The 20598-nt window shown below is 46.6% G+C and overlaps 1 protein-coding gene across 7 annotated transcripts in view; it reads right to left on the bottom strand.

Moving 5' to 3' along the window:
• The window catches only part of DZIP1 (DAZ interacting zinc finger protein 1), a 50288-nt gene extending 30003 nt beyond the window's left edge, over nt 1-20285 (bottom strand). For 2 of the 7 annotated variants that reach the window (XM_069601907.1, XM_069601905.1), the window contains exons 1-11: nt 19902-20230; nt 19476-19735; nt 19117-19214; nt 18559-18760; nt 17545-17773; nt 16854-17417; nt 13355-13439; nt 10295-10419; nt 9650-9811; nt 7523-7660; nt 4321-4383 (exon numbers count right to left, since the gene is read on the bottom strand). In XM_069601907.1, the coding sequence (XP_069458008.1) occupies nt 4321-4383; nt 7523-7660; nt 9650-9811; nt 10295-10419; nt 13355-13439; nt 16854-17417; nt 17545-17580 (1173 nt within the window). In that variant the 5' untranslated portion in view covers nt 17581-17773; nt 18559-18760; nt 19117-19214; nt 19476-19735; nt 19902-20230. Of the gene's footprint in view, nt 1-4320; nt 4384-7522; nt 7661-9649; nt 9812-10294; nt 10420-13354; nt 13440-16853; nt 17418-17544; nt 17774-18558; nt 18761-19116; nt 19215-19475; nt 19736-19901 lie in introns of all 7 variants that reach the window. The other 5 variants (XM_069601906.1, XM_069601904.1, XM_069601910.1 and 2 more) reach the window with 3 other exon arrangements.
• Between the last annotated feature and the right edge of the window lie 313 nt (nt 20286-20598).

A 20598-nucleotide genomic window follows, 5' to 3' on the forward strand; every position in this document is an offset into this window, starting at 1 on the left:
TTCCACAACGTCCCAAGCTCTGAGTCTTCTGTTGGGCAGAAAAGGGCATGCCACCATTTACCTGTGGTTCCCTTTGAACTCCTACCACTGCTATTTAAAAACAAAACCAAAAAAAAAAAAAAAGACTGCCAAGAATTTAGGTAAAGCAATAAAAAGTTGGCAAATGCAACTTCCCGTAAGCAGAGAAATACAATATGTGCATTGTAGGAACACAGTAGGCACCAATCATGTGGAATAATTGATAGTCAGGTCTCGGGCACAGATTACTAAACCTGAGGGAATTCGCCCGTCTGCTGGGGTTTAAGAGGAATGAAGGGAGAAGCAAGGAGCTTCTGAACAAGCAAAGCCAACAGACGAGGGAGCAGCGTAGCCTGCTGGCAGCACCAAAACTCCCCGCTCCCAGCACCCGGGGCGAGGTGCCTCCCTCAGAACCAGACCTTCCCTTCCTCTCTGTCACCACCTGCAGGGGCCAAGTGGAAATGTCTACAGCTTACACAGCAGTCTAGCCAGAAAGCCACTGAAATTCCCACAGCTGCCTGGAATGCAAGAGGCTTAAAGGAGCAAGAGCTAAAATCCCCTATTAAAAACGAACTCTGAATTTCTGTCCCTAAACCCCTGTGTGCTAAAGAAGCCTTGAAGAATAAAAGTAGGACTTCAAATCGTAAGAGCAGTGGTTCAAACCATGGATCCAAAACACAATGATCTGGGGTCTGCTGCTGTTGTTATTGGTGTTTATTTTTTTCCAAACTCTGCATGTCCCAGACTTACCTGCTGAATGAGTCTCGGGAACTGCTGCCTTAGAGCATCTCAAAGGAAAGATTCAGGGTTCTTACAGAAAAGCAACTGCTCTAAGTTGTCTGTTTCCCTCCCCTGCTGGCTAAGTGCCTCAAGAATGACAGGTGAACAAGGCAGCGGGGCAGATAAGCAGGGACCCAAGGTTAAGAGGATCTGGATTCAAATATCACACTAACAGACAGCTCTTTCCACCCTGCTCTTCTGCCCCCTACAATTAGCACCCCTCTCTCTGCAAAAAAAAAAAAAAAAAAAGGCTGAGTGATCCCCTTGTTAGCCACCTATCAAGCTTCTGCATTCATTTAGCAAATATTTAGTAAGCCCCTAAGAACGGATGCTTTCAAACTGTGGTGCTGGAGACGACTCTTCAGAGTTCCTTGGACTGCCAGGAGATCAAACCAATCAATCCTAAAGGAAATCAACCCTGACTATTCACTGGAAGGACTGATGCTAAAGCTGAAGCTCCAATACTTTGGCCACCTGATGCAAAGAGCCAACTCACTGGAAAAGACCCTGATGCTGGGAAAGACTGAGGGCAGGAAGAAAAGTGGGGGGACAGAGGATGAGATGGTCAGATGGCATCACCGACTTGATGGACAAGAGTATGAGCAAACTCAGGGAGATGGTGATGGACAGGGAAGCCTGGCATGCTGCAGTCCATGGGGCCTCAAAGAGTCAAACACAACTGAACAACAACAAGAACATTTTAGGAACATTATTAGATTCTGGGAATGCAGTGGAGAAGTAAACAGAGCCCTTCCCTCAAAAGGCTAATGATCTGGCTGGAGAGACAGACAATAAACAAGTAAACTAATAAGCTACTTAAAAAGTGATCAGTCAGAGTTACACTTGTGAAGTGATGAGAATAATTAAGGGAGAGGATTGCTTCCTTGGATGGAGCGGTCTTGGGTGACTTCAAGTGTCTTAAAGGAGGAGAATGAAGGCAGGAGCGATGCTCTCCTATTGGCCTTGAAGAAGTCACAGTCAGGTTGTGAACTGCGGAGCTGAGGGTCTCACTCCACCCTGACTCCCACGGCTGACCATAGGGAACTGCACATTGCCAACCATCTGAACAGGTTTCGAAGAGGCCCCAGAGCCCCAGAGGAGACAGCTCGGCTGACACCTCCAATGCAGCTCACGAAACCCCAAGCAGAAGACCCAGCTAAGCCGTGCCTGGACTCCTATCCCATAGAAACTGTGACATACTAAATCTGTAGTAATTTGGAACAGCAGAGAAAACTAGGGCTTTCCTGGTAGCTTAGATGGTGAAGAATCTCCCTGCAATGCAGGAGACCTGGGTTTGATCCCTGGGTTGGGAAGATCTCCTGGAGAAGGGGGGAGTGGGAACCCACTCCAGTACTCTTGCCTGGAGAATTCCATGGAGACAGGAGCCTAGTGGGCTACAGTCCACGGGATCACAAAGAGTAGGACACAACTGAGTGACTAACACTTTCACTTTCAGAGAAAACTAAATCAGAGGGGAAGGAGCCAGCTGCATAAGGAGCAAGGGGAAGTACCTCCCAGAAGTAAAAAACCACATGTACAAGGAGAAAAAAGGCTGTGTGTTCTATAAATTACCAGAAGGCCATCATAGCTAAAATAGTAGGTTGAGAGAGAGGATCAGGATGAGCTGAGTAGCCAGGTTGTTCTGTCTGCTCTGCAGAGAGCAGATTACAAGAGGAAGGCTGGAACTGGGAGACTGGATAGACCCAAAAGGGGTTTCCCTTTTGGAAATGCTGGGAGCTCAGTGGAGAAGCAATGGAAGGCATAGAAATGTCCGGAAAAACATGGATATGAGATACTCAGCAGGACCCATCAATAGCCTGGAACTGAGAGTTGAGGAAGAGATGGGAATCAATGTCTGCACTTGAGTGAACAAGGATGCCATCAACCAAAAAGAAAAAGATGTCTGGGAACAAACCCAAGGACCTCATTTTAGACACATGACATTTAAAAAGTTGTGCAGAGGCCGAGTACCAAGCTGGCTATCTCATCTGGAGCTCAGAAGGGTGGCTTAGGTTGGAGAAATGAATTGGGTGTTACATCTACTCATAGGCCAGCCACTATTTTTAACAAACTCTCTCTGTCCAATTGCTGGAGCAATAGAACCATGAGAAATAAGTTTCTGTTGTTTATCAGCCACCCAGTCTATCCTGTTTGCCCAAAAGGGGATACAAAGGGCTACAAAACACATATATGGCAATGACGACCCTGTATGCAAGACAGCAAAAAAGACACAGATGTGTATAACAGACTTTTGGACTCAGAGGGAGAGGGAGAGGGTGGGATGATTTGGGAGAATGGCATTGAAACATGTGTACTATTATGTAAGAATCGAATCGCCAGTCTATGTCCGATGCAGGATACAGCATGCTTGGGGCTGGTGCACGGGGATGACCCAGAGAGATGTTATGGGGAGGGAGGTGGGAGGGGGGGTTCATGCTTGGGAATGCATGTACACCCGTGGTGGATTCATGTCAATGTATGGCAAAACCAATATAGTATTGTAAAGTAAAATGAAGTAAAAATAAAAATTTAAAAATAAATAAATAAGAAAAAATAAAGGGAAAAAACAAACAGATGTTTTCCTACCTAAAAATCTCAAATAAATTTATTTTATATTTTTGCACTATTATAAAAGCATCTTAACACTTAAATTTCTGATGTACCCAGCAGAAAGGAAATAGGTGTTACAATTAATTTTTGTTTTCATTAAAATGACTTAAAAAGTGACTTTAATATAAACAATCCTCATTTTTATAGATAGACCTGGAGATACCGTGGATTAAGTTCCAGATCATAGCAATAGAGCCAAATTGCAATAAATGAGTCGCATGAATTTTTTAGTATCCTACTGCATGTAAAAGTTATGTTACACTACATTGTGGCCCATTAAGTGTGCAATAACATTATGTCTAAAAAACGATATATATACATTAATTAAAAATACTTTATCGCTAAAAAATGCATCATCTGACAATGCAGGGTTGCCACAAACCTTCAATTTATATAAAACACAATTATCTGCAAAGTGCAATAAAACAAGATAGGCCTGTATTCAAAACTTAGATTGCCACTCTGTAATGTAGAAAAATTAGAAATATGTATTCAACAATGAAGAAGAGATTAAATAGTTGATGATACATCAGTAAGATCATCATGGAGTCATTAAAAAAAATCACGATTTTGAAGAATATTTTAAAACATAGGAAAATGTTTATGATATATTAAATTAAAATGTATAAAGTTATAGATATAAGGCATAATTTTAAAACTGTGAGACAAATTATATGTATGGGTTTCTATACCTAAAGAAGCACATTTACAGCATCAAAAAGACTGAAGAAATTATAACAAAGCAGTAGCACTGGTTATCTTTGGTATTGGAATTATAAGTAATTTAAGTTTTTGTTATACATTTCTCTACAAATTGTTTTCAGCGGACAAATACTATCTTAATTATAAAGAGAGCAAATATTCTTTTCAGAAAGACCCACTTTCTATAGGCCAATCATTTCTTAATCTTACCCGGCTCTTTTCTTTCTTGTGTTCTTGATGAAGAGCCTGAACACGAGCTGTCCACTTGCTTTCCTGCAAAACAGTAAAATAGGAGAAATTTAGGTCCACCTATAATAATGACGGGCTTCCCAGGTGTCACTAGTGGTAAAGAACCTGCCTACCAATGGAGGAGAAATAAGGGACGTGGGTTTGATCCCGGGGTAGGGAAGATCCCCTGGAGGAGGGCATGACAACCCACTCCAGTATTTCTGCCTGGAAAATTCCATGGACAGACGAGCCTGGTGGGCTATGTCCATTGGGTCGCAAAGAGTCAGACATGACTGAAGCCACTTAGCACGCTCTCATAATAATGACATCTACTCAGAACGAGAGCTTCTTTTTCAGTGAGTATCTAGGAAACCCAACTATTTGGGTAACATTTTAGCAGCCATTTTTAAAGACGAATACAGTCAGAAACTAATCACACTTGCACCTGGTTTTCACCTTACATGCTGAGGCAGAGGTCAACAAATATTTTCTATTAAGGGGCTAACAGAAAATATGTTAGACTCGGGGGGGCCAGATGACGCACTACTACCAGGAATGGGACAACAGCCATAAGTAATATGTGAATGAACAGCCACAGATGATACATAGTAGCAAGGCTGCGTCTTAGTGCTTAGCTGTTCAATCCAATCCGACTCTGTAATCCCATGGACTGTAGCCAGCCAGGCTCCTCTGTCCATGGGGATTCTCCAGGCAAGAATACTGGAGTGGGTTGCCATGCCCTCCTCCAGGGGATCTTCCCTACCCAGGTATAGAACCCAGGTCTCCCACATTGCAGGCAGATTCTTTATCGTCTGAGCCACCAGGGAAGCTCTGTGTTTCAATAAAACTTCATTTAAAAAAACCAGGTGTTAGCCTGCCAACCTAAGACGTCAAAAGGAAACGTCACGGTTTCTGAGTCTATGGGTTATGCACTGACAGAGCTCACAGGAAGGCCTCAGACAAATTCACTTGGCACCTGAGAGTTTCATAGCCGAGTCCCTCAACTAGTGAGAGAGCAGCCTGCTGGGAGCAACCATCAGGACCCATTTCCTGATTCCCTACCGTGTATCTGCACCTCATTGGGCAGCTGCAGCAGGCTGTGTGCATGCATGCTAAGTCGCAACAGTTGTGTCCAACTCTGCGACCCCCTGGACTGTAGACCTCCAGGCTCCTCTGTCCATGGGACTTCCCAGGCAAGAATACTGGCATGGGTTGCCATGCCCTCCTGCAGGGGATCTTCCCAACCCAGGGACTGAACCAGTGCCTCTTATGTCTCCTGCATTGGCAGGCGGGTTCTTTACTACTGGTGCCACCAGGCTGGTAGAGGACTAAGAGGCGGGCCCTGCCCTCCCTGGGGGCGGTCGGGGGGAAGGTGGATATAACAATGGGAGGTTTCCACATAATGTGCACGTGGTCAGGTCCAGCTTGGAGGACTGTGGCATGCATTAACCCAGAGGCCCAGGAGAACTTTCCAGAAGAGATGCCATTCCAGCTGAGTAAGTGATGGCGCCTAAAAACTAGGAAGTACATGACAAAGAAAGCTGGAACCAGGCGCTTTTAGGCACTGCTGGTGTGTCAAGGTAAAGCCAAGAATGGTGGGAGATAGCAGGACCAGATGCCCAGGGACTCTGAATCCTGGTTAACGGTTCTAGAGTTTTTTCTGTGAAAAAGGGGGAGACACCAAAGGATTTTAGGCAGGGTGGTGATGTGGTCAGCCTGGCTGCAATGCAGAAGGTAGATTCGGGGGAGAGAGGCAAGACAAGAAGCTGTAGTTGCAGTCCATATTCACAAACACTTTTAAAAAAATTTTTTAAATTTTGTCTTAGGGTATAGCTGGTTGGGCTTCCCAGCTGGCGCTAGTGGTAAAGAACCTGCCTACCAATGAAGGAGACAAAACAGATGCTGGTTCGATCCTTTGGTTGGGAAGATCCCTTGGAGGAGGGCATGGCAATACACTCCAGTATTCTTGCCTGGGAAATCCCATGGACAGAGGAACCTGGCGGGCTACAGTCCAGGGGGTCACACAGAGTCGGACACAACTAAAATGACCTAGCACACACACGCAGAACCGTTTAACAATGTTGTGATAGTTTCAGGGGAACAGCGAAGGGACTCAACCATCCACATACATGTATCCATTTTCCTCCAGAACCCCTCCCATCCAGGCTGCCACGGAACATTGAGTAGTTCCATGTGTTATACAATAGGTCCCTGAAAAACACATTTACTTTTTAAAATGATGTAATACTGCTTTTTGAAAAAAAAATCATGACTTCATATGCTTTAATCTCTGTTTTCTGGCTAAAAAAAGTTCTCCTAAGTCACTGTGACCAAAAGAGCCAGGATGAAGGCCGTACTGATTACTGAGGTTCACTTCCAGATGACTGTAATTCATCTGATATGTGTAAAAGATCATCAGTTCACCAGTGCAGCTTATACGCTCTGAAAAAACAGTCTGTGCTTCAAAATGCCTTTCTATGCCTTTCGAAAGTGGGCCTTCATCTGAAACATGAAAAATAACTACTGAAGTAATATAAACTAATTCAAACATATATCATTTGAGGAAAAATTAAACAACTTTGCCAGACGTTCTGTATCCACATCTATTAGGCAATCAGTAAGTATCTAATAAAGAAGGCTGAGCGCCAAAGAATTGATGCTTTTGAACTGTGGTGTTGGAGAAGACTCTTGAGAGTCCCTTGGACTGCAAGGAGATCCAACCAGTCCACCCTAAAGCAAATCAGCCCTGAATAATCATTGGAAGGACTGATGCTGAAGCTGAAGCTCCAACACTTTGGCCACCTGATGCGAAGAACTGACTCATTTGAAAAGACCCTGATGCTGGGAAAGATTGAAGGCAGGAGGAGAAGGGGACGACAGAGGATGAGATGCTTGGATGGCATCACTGACTCGATGGACATGAGTGTGAGTAAGCTCCAGGAGTTGGTGATAGACAGGGAAGCCTGGCATGCTGCAGTCCGTGGGGCTGCAAAGAATCGGACACGAGTGAGTGACTGAACTGAAGTATCTAATGAACATCTATTATGAGTTACATATGCAATAGGAGACAAGAAAAAAAGAATTAGCCACTGTCACCATCACTGAAAGAGACACTTTTTCTTAGATGCTGTCACCTATAAATTACCTCACCAAGAAAAATCAGTAGTCACCCACTTCTACATACCTGATTGTCAAGTAGCTGCATCACATTTTGGAAATCCTGGGGATGCTGTGGACGTTCTTCTTTAAACTCATGCGCATCTTTTAGCGTGCCTATGTTAGACTTGATCTGCATATTGGACTTCTGGATTTCTGACAATTGCTATAAAAAAGAAGTAAAAATCACTGGTAAAAATGTTCATACTTCTATAAGACTGAAGCAGAGGGCCTCCCTGGTGGCTCAGTGGTAAAGAATCCACCTGCGAATGCAGGAGACGCGGGTTCAATCCCTGATCCGTGAAGATCCCACATGCCGCGGAGCAACTAAGCCCGTGCGCCACAACTATTGAGCCCGTGCTCTAGAGCCTGGGAGCTGCAACTCCTGAGCCCACAGGCCACAACTACCGAAGCTGGCGTGTCTTAGAGTCCATGCCCTGCAACAAGAGAAACCACTGCAATGAGAAGCTTGAGCTTCACAGCTAGAGGATAGCCGCAGCTCTCCGCAGCTAGAGAAAAGCCTGCAGAGCAATGAAGACCCAGCACAGCCAAAAAAATAATGTTTTTAATTTTTAATTAAGAAATAAAGACAAACAGAGAACAAAATTGGGGAGCCTGTAGCCATACATTAAATCTGACTATCCTACAAGACACTCATCGTGCTTCTCTTCACAGCGGTTTTCCTGTTTTACTTCTTCCAATAAAAGAATATGCACAGGGTGAAAAGGGGAAAGGAAAACCTAACTTTCTAATCTTAGGCGATGGGTGATGGGCAGGTTAACAGTTACCAGAAACAGGAATTGGGTGCAGTTGATAGACTGGGTGATTTAGTGAGGCGGCCAGAAGGGGGCGACAGAGGATGAGATGGTTGGAGGGCATCACCAGCTCCAAGTTTGAGCAAACTCCAAGAGATGGTGCAGGACAGGGAAGCCTGGCATGCTGCAGTCCACGGTGTTGCAAAGAGTCAGGCACGACTGAGCAACTGAACAACAACAACTGTCCAAGAGCTCTGATGCTCAGATCCAAGGGAGATGATGTGGGGACATCTGAACCAACAGGGAGTTGCCTGAAGGAAGCCCCACAGAAAAGACACAGTGAGCCACCCCACGTTAACTTCCCCTCAACTTTTTATCTGCAAATTACAACTTACGGAAAGGCTGAAAGGACAGTATAATGAACATCCATTTCACTGCCACCAATAGCTAACTAACCCTGGGCCACATTTGCTTTATAGACAGCGGCTGGCAAACTTTTTCTGTAAAGAGCCAGATAGTATTTGACTTTGGAGACACGTAAGGTGTCACAGTGACTCAACTCCATGGCGGCAGCACAGAAGCTCCATAGAGAAAGTGTAGAGGCACAGCTGTATTCCAAAATACTCTCTTGTAGACACACCGGAAGGCCAACTGATACCATTTTCATGTCATGAAACGTATTTCCTTTTGACTTTGTTCAGCCACTTTAAAGAGTAAAACCCTTTCTTAGATCAAGGGCCATACAAAATCAGGTGGTTTGCTAGATTTGAGTCCCAAGTCATAGTTTGCCCATCCCCATGAGAGGGTTCAGGGCGTTTTAGAGAAGGATCTTCACAGTTTTCCCAAACTACACCTCTGTTTCAGTTTCTAAAACATGTTGCCCCTAGAGGGAGCTCAAGAATCTTCCCTGGTCTCCTTTGCTTCCCTGGGACCAAGGCTGCTCCCACAGGGAAGCGGGAGGGGCTGCATTTAATCACATCCAGCTCACCCACCTCACTCAGACTGAACAGGCCTGTTTTTCTGGGTCAGCTTCTTTCTCCCACATTGGAGATCTGTGTCAGTCTTTCTAGAAAGTTCCTTTGGAAAGCTCCAAAACTTGGGGAAGGGGTTATGGTTTCAGGCTATCCAAACCTAATGAGTTAAGCAAGAGGGCCCTTCTCTGATCTGACCCAAATGTACCAAGTGTTCTGCACTGGGGTTTGGGGCCAGAGCTCCTGCTTTTAAGGACTTGCTCTGTTTTCCATATGCCCGAGCTCCCTAGGCTCTCAGGGAGGATGGGAGTCTGGGCCAGGGCACGATAAAGGAACTTGTGGGTCTGAGGGCCACATTGCCACTGTTATGCCACCCCTAAAGGCCACAACTCTGTCGATGCTATGAGGACTCCTAGGTTTAATACTCACGTATTCTAATGCTGAGTTCTTAGAAGTCAGTTCTTTAAACTCCTTCATAAACATTTCCTTGACTTTTTCCATTTCATCAACTAGTTTCTCCTTTTCTTCTTCTTTCCATCTATCGAATAACTTCAGAAATTCTTCCTCTTTTGTTTTCTGCATTTCATATTCCTGAAATTGATTTAATACATGGCTTTAAAAGCTCTGACATGAAGCAAGCCTGCAGAATTTTAAATAAATGGGCACAGCTTCACCTCACATGGGTCGGTGAGACTTGCAAATTTCAGTTAGGCCTTTCTTGTTTTGTTGCAAAAAACACTGCGTATAAAGGGAGGTCTGTGCACAATGATTTTTCCCAAACCAGAGGCAGCACATAGCATCCTTTTGTCCTTACATCTCTTAAAGTATAAACACAGAGGTCCAAAGTCTCAAAAATTCCTAGAGACTATACAATCTGCCAAGACTGAATCATGAAGAAACAGAAAATTCAAACAGACCAATAAGGAGAAGAGACTGAATCAGTAATCAAGAGAAACTCCCAATGAAGAGAAGTTCAGGACCTGATGGTTTCACTGGTGAACTCTACTGAATATTTAAAGGGGATGAACCCCAATCCTTCCCAACACATCACTGCTTCAGAATTCAGCCTCATACCTTAGAGAGCCTGACTGCGTGGGCATGCTGTGCAGCCTCTAGCTGAGACTTGGTGAGCTGCAGCTGCTCCTTCAACATGTCGATCTCACTTTGGAGCTTGTCCGTCTGAGCCCTTGCCTTATACTCTGTTGTAACAGAAATATCGTTAAAATACCATCTCTTAGAAACCCATTGGAAAACTTACAGGGTACAGTGCTACTAATAAGACAAAGACAAAGGAAACTGCTTTTTCTTGGGATATTACTCTTTTTCATGCTACACGAGCCAACTTTACTCTTTACTTTGTATTTTCAGCCCTTTGCATCGTTGGGCACCGAATTATTTTTAAGCAGATTCTTTCAGCCACTGGGTTGAGGTTGGATTAACCCTGCAGAGGCAGGGTGAGAGCCCGTTCAGGGAGCAAAGGAATAATCCTGGGCTCTTCTCCAAGACGCCTGTCTCAATCAGAGAAAGGAAATTAACAGCTTCAACCGCAGATACCTCAATATTGAAATCTCTATGGTCACCATCTTTCTGGCTCCCACGGAACTCTCCTGAACATGTCATCAGTGCTCAGACAAGCAGAGGCTGGCACTCAAAATGCAAACTTGGGCCACAACCCATCCACGGGGCAAAAATGAACTACTGAGAAGTTGTTAAAGGAAGCAACAAGTGAAGGGAAGAACACTTATGTTCATGTACTTACATGCAGATGTACACATGACTGAATGGATATACATGTGTCTGTGAGTGTAGACATGAAAGGTATGGAAACCAAAGTAGAAAGTCAGAATCTCAAAGATGACCTGAAGAAATAATACTCATTTCAGAGTCTGAAATACTCTCTGAAACGAGTATGAGATAGAATAAGATACTGAAACAGAAGAGAAAGAAGGTCAGTTTCACACTGAAGAATGATAGGTTAATTTAAAATATATTTAATCTCCCCAATTTCTCCAATATACTGTTAAACCGTATCCACGATTCATGGCTTATAAGTGGAATTTTATGCTATTCATGTTGTTTATACAAAGCTCAGCTGTCTCCTAAATAAATCTTTCAGAAATAGGCAGAAATGGAAACAAGCCCAAAAGGGAGGGAAAAGCAGGTACAGGTAGTGAGTAACAAGCTAGAAGTATAAACGTCCAGGTACCAAAAACATTTAGATCATAATGAGCATTTCCATGGGTTACTGTGGCAATCTCTGATCTGCTCATGGAGAAACAGGCCTTGCATTCTTCGCTTCTGAGAACATTTAGATTAGTTGCAAACCTGGTTCCTTCCAAGCCACAGAGCCCCTCCCCTCTTCTGTTCCTTCAATTAGCCCCTCTAGGCACTGGTTAATTCACACTGGCACCCAAACACATCTTAGTATCTCTCACTGCAAATAAGATAATAATCTTCCCTTGGTCCCACTTTCCCTCGAGATACTGCCTCCTGTCCCTGCTTTCTCTCCCAGCAAACGTTACTGAAATAAATGGCTGTAATCGACATGACCACTTCCTTGCCGGATCCTCAGCTCAGCTCACTCCAGTCCAGCTTTTGTCCCCAGCAGTTTGCTGCCATAATGTCAAGGCCACCAACGGCTTTTGGTCACTTCTTGGTCTTTATCTTACTCTGTGCCTCAAGATCATTGCGGGTCACTGCCTCCTCCTTGAAACCCTCATGCCCCTTGGTTTCCATGACAACATACTCTCCACTTCCCTCCTGCCTCCATCACTGCAATTTCTCACTGTCAGCTGCTCCTCCTGGACTCCTAGTGGAGGGCTGGCCCTGAGTTGTCTTCTCTTTTTAAGTGACCTCATCCAGCCCAGTTCTGCTAACTTCTCCCAGGTTTTTATCTCCAGCCTGGGCCTCCACCTTGACCTCCAGCATCCTCACATGCATGGCGACTATATGTGTGACTTGAGTGTACCCAGAGCCAACCCAAATTCCCCATCCTTCTTCCTCCCTCAATGTGCTCCCCTCCTGGTCCTCCCCTCAGTAAACATGATAACCATTCACCCATTTCTACAGGACAGAAGCCCAGGATCATCTTTACTTCATCTCCAGCTCCCATGTGGAGTCACATGGCTGTGGGCTCTGTGTCCAGAATAAATCCTCTCCATCTCCATGTCTCCCACCTCCCGTCCTGGTCCGGCTGCCGCCTTCTCTCCCCTGGGCTACCTGTTGCAGCCTCCTCAAGCTTCAACCTGCTTCCACCTCCATCCCTACCGTCTGTTCCCTGCCCACTAGTAGATGGGTCATGTAAAGGTACAAATTGGAGGCAATTCCATGGCCATCGCATGGTTAGGACTTGGCGCTTTCACTGGCAGTGCTTTGGATCCCTGGTCAGGGAACTAAGATCCCATAAGCTGAGTGGCTCAGCCAAAAAAAATATAAAAATACCAGTCCAAATTACATCATGTCCCCACCCCTTCAACTTGAAATCCTCCAGCGGCTTCTCATTATGCTGATTAAATCGCCCACATTCCTAACCAGGGCATTTGAGGCCCTACGTGACCCGGCCCCTTCCTAGCCCACCTCTGCTCACTCTGCTCCACCACTTTTATCTGTTCCCTAAACACACCGGCCTGCACCGCCCCCTAAACACACCTGACAGCGAGAATTCCCTTTGCCTGAGATCTTCATTTCCTAGATTTCCTGCATGCCGGAACCCCCTTATCATTCTGGTTTCTGATTAAATATCACCTCCTTAATGAGGCCTTGGCTGACCACCAGGAGTCACTCTCAGTCCCATTCTCCTACTTTATTTTCTTCATTGCACTTGCTGCCACTTGGAAACATCACTCATTTGTTTAGACATGACTCCTCGATACCCTCTATTAGGATGTAAGAGAGCCAGACAGGGTCTGTTTTGCTTATGGCTGCATCCTTGAGCCCTAATGCAGTGCATGGCACATCACAGGGGATCAATATTCACTTAATGAGTGTTCAAACAAGGACTATGACACTTTCTTTTAAAAGGATTGAGAGATGCTTTGGACCATGTCTCACTGAAAAAAGAAAAAGCTACCAGAAATAGTATCTTTATTATAGGGCTAAAGAAAATAGCTCTCTGAAGCAGAGCTCACTACTTACCAAGATGCGAATCTTCAGGGTGACGGCGCTGAATATGACTTTGTAGGAAAGCTTGGTTCATAAAGGCCTTGTCACAAAAATGACACTGAAAAGGAGAAAGCAATGAATCCAAGTGTCTCTAACAAGTTCCCTTCCACCTAATTTGAATTAAAATCTGGGTACCTGAAGCACTCCCTCTTGGGGGCTTTTCCCCAAGAGAAACCAGCCTGGCAACTGATGCTGAAAGCATAGCTAAAAAGACATTTACACCCGGGGTGTTCTTCCCAAACTGAACACATGCCAGTGAAAACCATCTCAGTTAACGGAGCCCAACATGGTGGTTCCTGGAACCCTTGAGGCTGCTCCCGTTACACAGCTGGTTCCCAGCCCACCAGCACCAACTTGTCCGTGACACTCCAGCCATGCCAGCCTTCTTCCTGTCCCTTACGCAGGCCAGCTTCAGACACTCTGCACTGGCCAGTCCCCCGCCTGAATTTTCCCCAGACTTTCCCGTGGAAGTCTGGCTCCTTCCCAACATTCGAGATGTCATTTATGGAACATCTTCCATGCTGGGGCTGTGCCGCACGTCCTTAAGAAATCTTCCTGGATATGCTCCCTGCCAGGCACTGTCTTTTCGCATCATTGTCCATCTCACCACTTAATATTATCAGGTTTAGTTACTTCCTTTGCTTCTTATCTCCTGTCCAGTTCCTCTAGGATCTAGAATGTCAGCTTCCTGAGAGTATGAACTCTCTTCTCTTTATTCACAGCTTTATCCCCAGAGCCCAGCATTAACAGATCACTGATCACATGCTTAGGAATATTTGGCCTCCTAAGACGAACTTACTGAAAAAAACCAATCTTGCCAATATCTCTATTCTCTACTTTTTAACATAATTTTTAAACAAAAAACAACAAAAACCAATCAACTTGTTCATCTATATCCTTTCCTAGGACTATTCTTAGTAAATCCTGGATATCATGTATTTCATCTGTCAATATTTCAGAATCTATCTCCGAAAGGATTTTCTTTTAACACGATCATAATATTATCATCCCACCTTTTAAAATGTGTAAATTCCTTATTGACAAATATCCAACCAATTATTTTTTTCCCAATATTTCACACATTGCCTTAGAAAACATCTTTGCATTTAAAAAAAAATAATAATTATTTTTATTACTTATTTGACTGTACCAGGTCTTAGTTGTGGCATGTGGAATCTAGTTCCCTGACAAGGGACGGAACCTGGGCCCCCCGCATTGGGAGCACAGGGTCTTAGCCAGTGGACCACCAGGGACATCCTTTGCACTTTGTTTTGAATCAGGACCCAAATAAAGTTATGTCTTGCAGTTAGTTGTTTTGTCTCTTAATTCTCTGCTAGTCTATAGGTTGAACCTCCAGCTCTCTTTTCCTTATAACTTTCTTGATAAAGAAAATGAACATTTGTCCTGCTAAGTTTCTCTCAGTCTGGATTTTGCTGCTTCAGTCCTACTGCGCTATTTACATGCTTTCCTCTTCAGGTTTTGCCTTAGGCTTATTCATTATATCACAAAGACATAGATCACAGGTAACCACAGCTCACTATGGAGAAGCCCCGCAGATATCAATGTCCACTTGTCAGATGTTATTTACTGAGCCTTCCTCATGCTATTGGAGAAGGAAATGGCAAGCCACTCCAGTATTCTTGCCTGGAGAATCCTAAGGACAGAGGAGACTGGAGGGCTACAGTCCATGGGGTCGCAAGAGTCGGACACGACTTAGTGACTAAACCACCTAAACCGACCACCTCATGCTTACATGCATTATCTCATGGGATTCTGCTACTAAGGCTCTTATTTTCCAAATGAGGAAACTAAGGTTTAGAAGTTAAATGACTTGTGCAGAGGAATAGCTGGGATTCAAACCCAAGTAGAATAACTCTGGAGTTGTCACCCTAAATGCTCTCACAGCTCAAGAGCTCCACAAAGAGACCACGGCAAATCACTTAATAGAGGGCAGAGTGTACCTACACTAAATACACTAAGTAGGAAAAGGTGGTGTGGTCTTTCCTTCCTCTTCTTGGCCATCCCCGGGCATGCCATACAGCTACCACTACCACCCAGAGAGTCTGTTGAGCGGTCAAGAGTTGGCAGGTTCCACTCATTTGATAGAAGTGTGCCATTAGTTTATTATCCTCATATATCATTAACATTTTACAGTCTTCTTTTACTAACAGCTGTTTCTATGATAACCAAAAGAATGAAAAAATGTTTATAAACATAAAATTTTTATGTTACAGGTTTTAATGTTTCACTGCTTAACATCAAAGTCAGTTGCACTTTATTTAAAGGTTTTAAACAGAAGCCATTCTATCCATTGTACAATAATATATTTCTAGAGAACCATCTCGGCACTATTTATCAATATTTAGTTTTTAAATAGCATTTATGAAACAAATAGGCAATTATTGATATCTGGGATCGTTGATGATTTCATCTAGGGGTTGTGTACCCAAGGCTAAACATTAAGACTTTCTAACAGGATTCTTTCCTGGCAGTTCACCTAGTGTAAGTACACTTCTCCCAAGGCTCCTATTGGGATGGTCCTGAGGACAATTCATCACACTGCTTTCTGCACCCACACTCATTTCTCTACACTCTCTCCCGCTTTGGCTCCACCATTCCCTAAATCCACTCAGGCCTGTTCAGTCCTATTTAGCCAAAATGACTGGGTGTGAAATCAGTCTCTGTCAGTCTATTGCCTACTTTGATATCTTCAAGCATTCTTCCTTTCTCCACCTAATTCATAAAAGATACATACACTGACTTCATTACACTCAAAAATGACAATATTTATCTTGGGCTCAAGAACAAACAGCTGGAGATTAAGAACAAAAAGACAAGAATTTTAAAACAGTGTTGTTATACTAGCAAGTATTCTTCTTCTTCGAAAATATATACATTGAAATATTTAGGACTCTGCAACTCACTGCCAGACGGCTTAACAGTAATAGCATGGTACAGAGACAGAGGAAATAAAGCCAGTGTGGCAAATGCTAATAATTGGTGGATTTAGTTGAAGGGTATAAGAAGTCTTAGCACTGTTCTTGCAATCTTCCTGTAAATTTTACAACATTTCAAAATTTAAAAATGAGGGGGGGGCGGAAATCCACAAGATGCAAGTATTCCATATCATTGCTGTTGGGGCCCAACCTCAACAGCAATTTGCACCTGGTTTATTTTTCATTACACCTGTTAGGAGGAGGAAACAGCTTCTTGAACCACCAGCTTTTAGATAATTCAATAAAGCACTGCAGACAAGGCTGCTCGTTAAATTATTAACCCCGTGTTAGTCTGCACAAGGTAATGAGCCATGTCATCTGTTAGTTAAAAGTACTCTTTCGCTTAAAGAGTACTTTCTCCTGATTTAAACAAATCTTAAACAACCACAAAGGGCAGAGCAATAGGAAAGGACTCTCAATATCCCAGCCAGTAGGCAAGAAGGGCTTTACTGGCCAATCGCGAGGCAGCGTCCCACCTGGTAATAGCTGGCTTTGGCCTCGATCATCAGCTGCTGGGTGGAGATCAACTTCTTCCTGCGTTTACACTCTTCCTTGAGCAGCTTGATCTCGCCGGCCTGCTTGGTGAGGAGCTTCTTGCTGTGCTCGCCTTCGGCCAGGCTCCGGCGCAGCCGCTCCTCCAGGCCGTGCAGCTGCGAGGTGAGGAACTCCTGCGAGTGCAGCAGGTACTCGATGGTGAGCTGCGCCAAGCGGATGAGCTTCAGCAGCACCGGGTCCACGCCTGACTGGCAGTGAGGGCACTTCTCGTCCTCCAGCTTGCAGAAGGTGATGTTCATGATGTTCTCCTGCAGCGTGAGGACGTCCACGGCGCCCGCCACCTTGTCCACGTCGATGGCGCTCAGCCGCCGCCAGTCCACGCTCTCCAGCCGCGGGCGGAACTGGAAGAAGGGCAGGGGGCCCGACGCCGCGCTGGGGGGGCCACAGGCCATGGCGGCCCCGCCCGCCGCGGCCGCTGCGGAGGCGTCGGGTGCCTCCAGGCCGCCGGCGGCGGCGAGCGGGTAGTAGACGTGCTTCTGAAAGGGCTGCGGGAAGGAGAGAGAAGCAGGGGGAGGCGGAGGGAGCTGGGGGTCCCGCCGTCCCCCACATCGTTCCCCCTACCCCACTCCGCCGCATGTGCAGGTGGGCATCCCCGGGTTCCCGGCTCCTTACCATGCTTAGAAGCAAATCCGCCGCCTCCGCCGGCATCGGGGGAGGGGGCAGTCCCGTCTTCCCGGCCCGGGCCGCCGCCGCCCCACCCCTCGGGAGCGGGAGAAGGCCGGGTCCCGGCGGCGGCGGCCTAAGGTCTGGGCGTCCAGGCCGTTGCTATGGCAGCGCCCCGGGCGGGCACCTGGAGCGAAGTGCGAGGCGGCCAGCGCGCGGTCAGCGGGCGCCCAGAGTCCTGCGGTATCAGAGGAGAAGTCGTCTTGGACCCCAGAGGCCGGCGGACCACCCCTCCAGGGGACACACTTCCCAGTTCCCCAGACACCACCCTCCAAGTCCCTAAGGCTTGGGGAACCACATCCTAGCCGCCAGCCTCTGACCCTCGCCTTAGGTTTTGGGATAAGAAATAGCCATTCATCCTCATCTTTCACACGCAGCTCAGAAAAACGTTAAGCCACAAATCTTTGTAAAAATCAATGGGATGGAGGGGGGCTGGCTGCCAGAAGGCATATAGACACTTTGGGGGTATAATAAAAAATGTTCTCTATTCTGATTGGGCTGTTGATATACCTAGGGATATATATACATTTGTCAAAACTCATTGAAGGGTACACTGAATATTAAGGGTCCATTTTGTATAGTATACTTAATAGTTGTTTTAAGAATTAAATTTATAGTGTAGTCAATTATATTTGATGGAGCATGTGTGTATTAGTCCTTCAGTCGTGCCTGACTCTGCAATCCCATGGGCTGTAGCCCGCCAGGATCCCCTGTCCATGGGATTCTCCAGGGAGGGAGACTGGAGTGAGTTGCTATTCCCTTCTCCAAGAGATCTTCCTGACCCAGGGGTCAAACCCAGGTCTCCTGCATTGCAGGCAGATTCTTTACCATCTGAGCCACCAGGAAAACTCTTACCAACCAGAGAACTTTCCAGAATGTGTAATACTTTACTTGTCTTTCCAAAAGGATACATTTTCAAAACAATTATATGGAGGGGAAACTTTATAGGGCCCTGGTATTTACCTTACAAACTTGTGCGGCAGCTGCATTCTGTTTTCTGGAGGGGCTAAACTATTTCTAGCAGCAACCTGTAGACCTCAGGCCTCTCATTCTCCAGGTCTTCTGGGGGCTGCCTGAGATGCAGGAACTGAGGAAAAGCCAGCCATCCCTCAGTCCACCAGGGAGTCCCTGTTTGGACCAACCATCAGGAAAATTTCTGTCTTTCCTAACAGCCAAAGAACAGAAGAAAGGAAAATACAGTTGAGAGTAACTGGAAGCAACATTGTAATATCAACCATTTCTAGCCCTTTCTAAACACTGAGAACTACAAATAAGTCCACAGGAAAGCATCCAAAAATTTAAGCATACACTTCATAAGACTTCACAGAAACCATACATCCCAATAATTCTGAATGGGATTTTTGGGGGGAAAAAGAGCTAGTACCAATTCACTGCAGCCAGCATACAAATCTTACAGATCTAGCTTCAGGGTCTGATTCTTACACGTGCAGACCTAGAACAAGTTATATCAGCCCTAGGCCTCAGTTTCCCAGTCTGCTTAAAAGGCGTCAGGACACCAACCTGGCAGGTCTAGGTACCGTGGACTCCATCCACTGGGCTGCAGGATCCGCGGGAACAAGGGCGGTGGTCTCTCTTGCTCACCGTTATATCCCCAGCACCTAGTATACGTCAGGCAGACAAAAGGTGTTAAGAATTTGCCAAAAGGACACGTGGATAAAGGATGATCCGAATGAATTAGGCGCTTGGTTAGGTAAAACGTCAGCTCCCGGCCCCTGTCCCTCGTATTTCCTGTGCCTCTGGCCTGTTAGGGGAATTCACCCGAGCTCTGGGTTCAAGCCCTTGGAAATTAAGGTGGGGGTCTCTCCGCGCGCTCCCTCTGTATTCGGGGGAGGAGGCGCGCGGGCCCCCGAGGCGCTCACCTCCACTCCCCGCCACCAGCCTGGCCCCGAGCGCCGCGTGGTTGGCCACGCTGGCCCCTAGGCTGAATCTGAATCGCAAGATGGCCGGAACAGGAAAGAAGGGGGACCGCTTTCCCATTCCCTCTGGCCCCCAAGCCTCAGCGGGGCCGCTAGCCGGGTGCAGCGTCTCTCGCCCCGGGCGCACCGCTGGGCCGACCCGCCGACTCCACAAAGACAAAGGCCCGGGAACGCGGCCTCCAGTGGTGCCTCGGCGCCGTCCCCTGAAGGCAAGACAAACGGGGAGTGAGGATTGCGGCAGGCAGGCCCCTCGGGGTCTGCAGCGCCTTGGCTCGCTTCGGCGAAAAAGACGGAGGAGGCCACGGCTTCGCGGCACCGAGATGCTCCGGCCTTCCCTGCACGCCTGGCGCATCCCGGACTTAGACTCACCCCAGCCGCGCGCTCCTGGGCGGGCGCCGGGCGCTGCAGGCGGACGGGGGCAAGGCTGGGGACGCAGATTCCAGGGGTGCTGCTGGCGCAGGCGGGCCCGCGGAGGCCGAGGAGCAGCCAAGCGGGAAGCGGTGGGCCGGCTCCTTCTTCCAGGGCGCAGGGTGAGGCCTGTGTGTTCTGGGCAAGTTGTGGCGAGGCGAGCCGCCTGGCGCCGCTCCGGGCCCTCCCAGATTCCCGGGCACGGGAGCCTCCGGATCCCCCACCCCCCTCCCGCCCCCTCCCCTCCGCGATCTCCCTCCAGCCTCTTCTCTCGGCCTCCTGGCTCCTCTGGCAGCTGGGCGGGACCGTGCGCGTCTAGACCGCAGAGCTAAAAAGCGCTGGGCCAATCCCGCTGTTGGTGCAGACACGTGGTACCTCGGCGCGCTCTGTTGCTGGCGGGGGATGCTAGCCCCTGGAAGGTTTTTCAAAGAGAGACCAGATTTACTCCTACCCTGTGGTTAGCCTAAACCCTCAGCTAGCTAATTTCCCATAGAGTCAGGAGCTTTATGTGAATTCCTTATACGTTTTAATCGCAGTAGTCTGTAGATGCAAGAGACCTTGAAGAGTCTAGCTAATGCAACCTTGGGAAAACCGGAATAAAGACCATGTGCCAAAGCACGCAAGAATTTAAGATTTCTGTGCCTTGGCAGGTGATTTC

This window comes from Ovis canadensis, chromosome 10, assembly GCF_042477335.2.
Source record: "Ovis canadensis isolate MfBH-ARS-UI-01 breed Bighorn chromosome 10, ARS-UI_OviCan_v2, whole genome shotgun sequence".
Classification (NCBI taxonomy): Eukaryota; Metazoa; Chordata; class Mammalia; order Artiodactyla; family Bovidae; genus Ovis; species Ovis canadensis.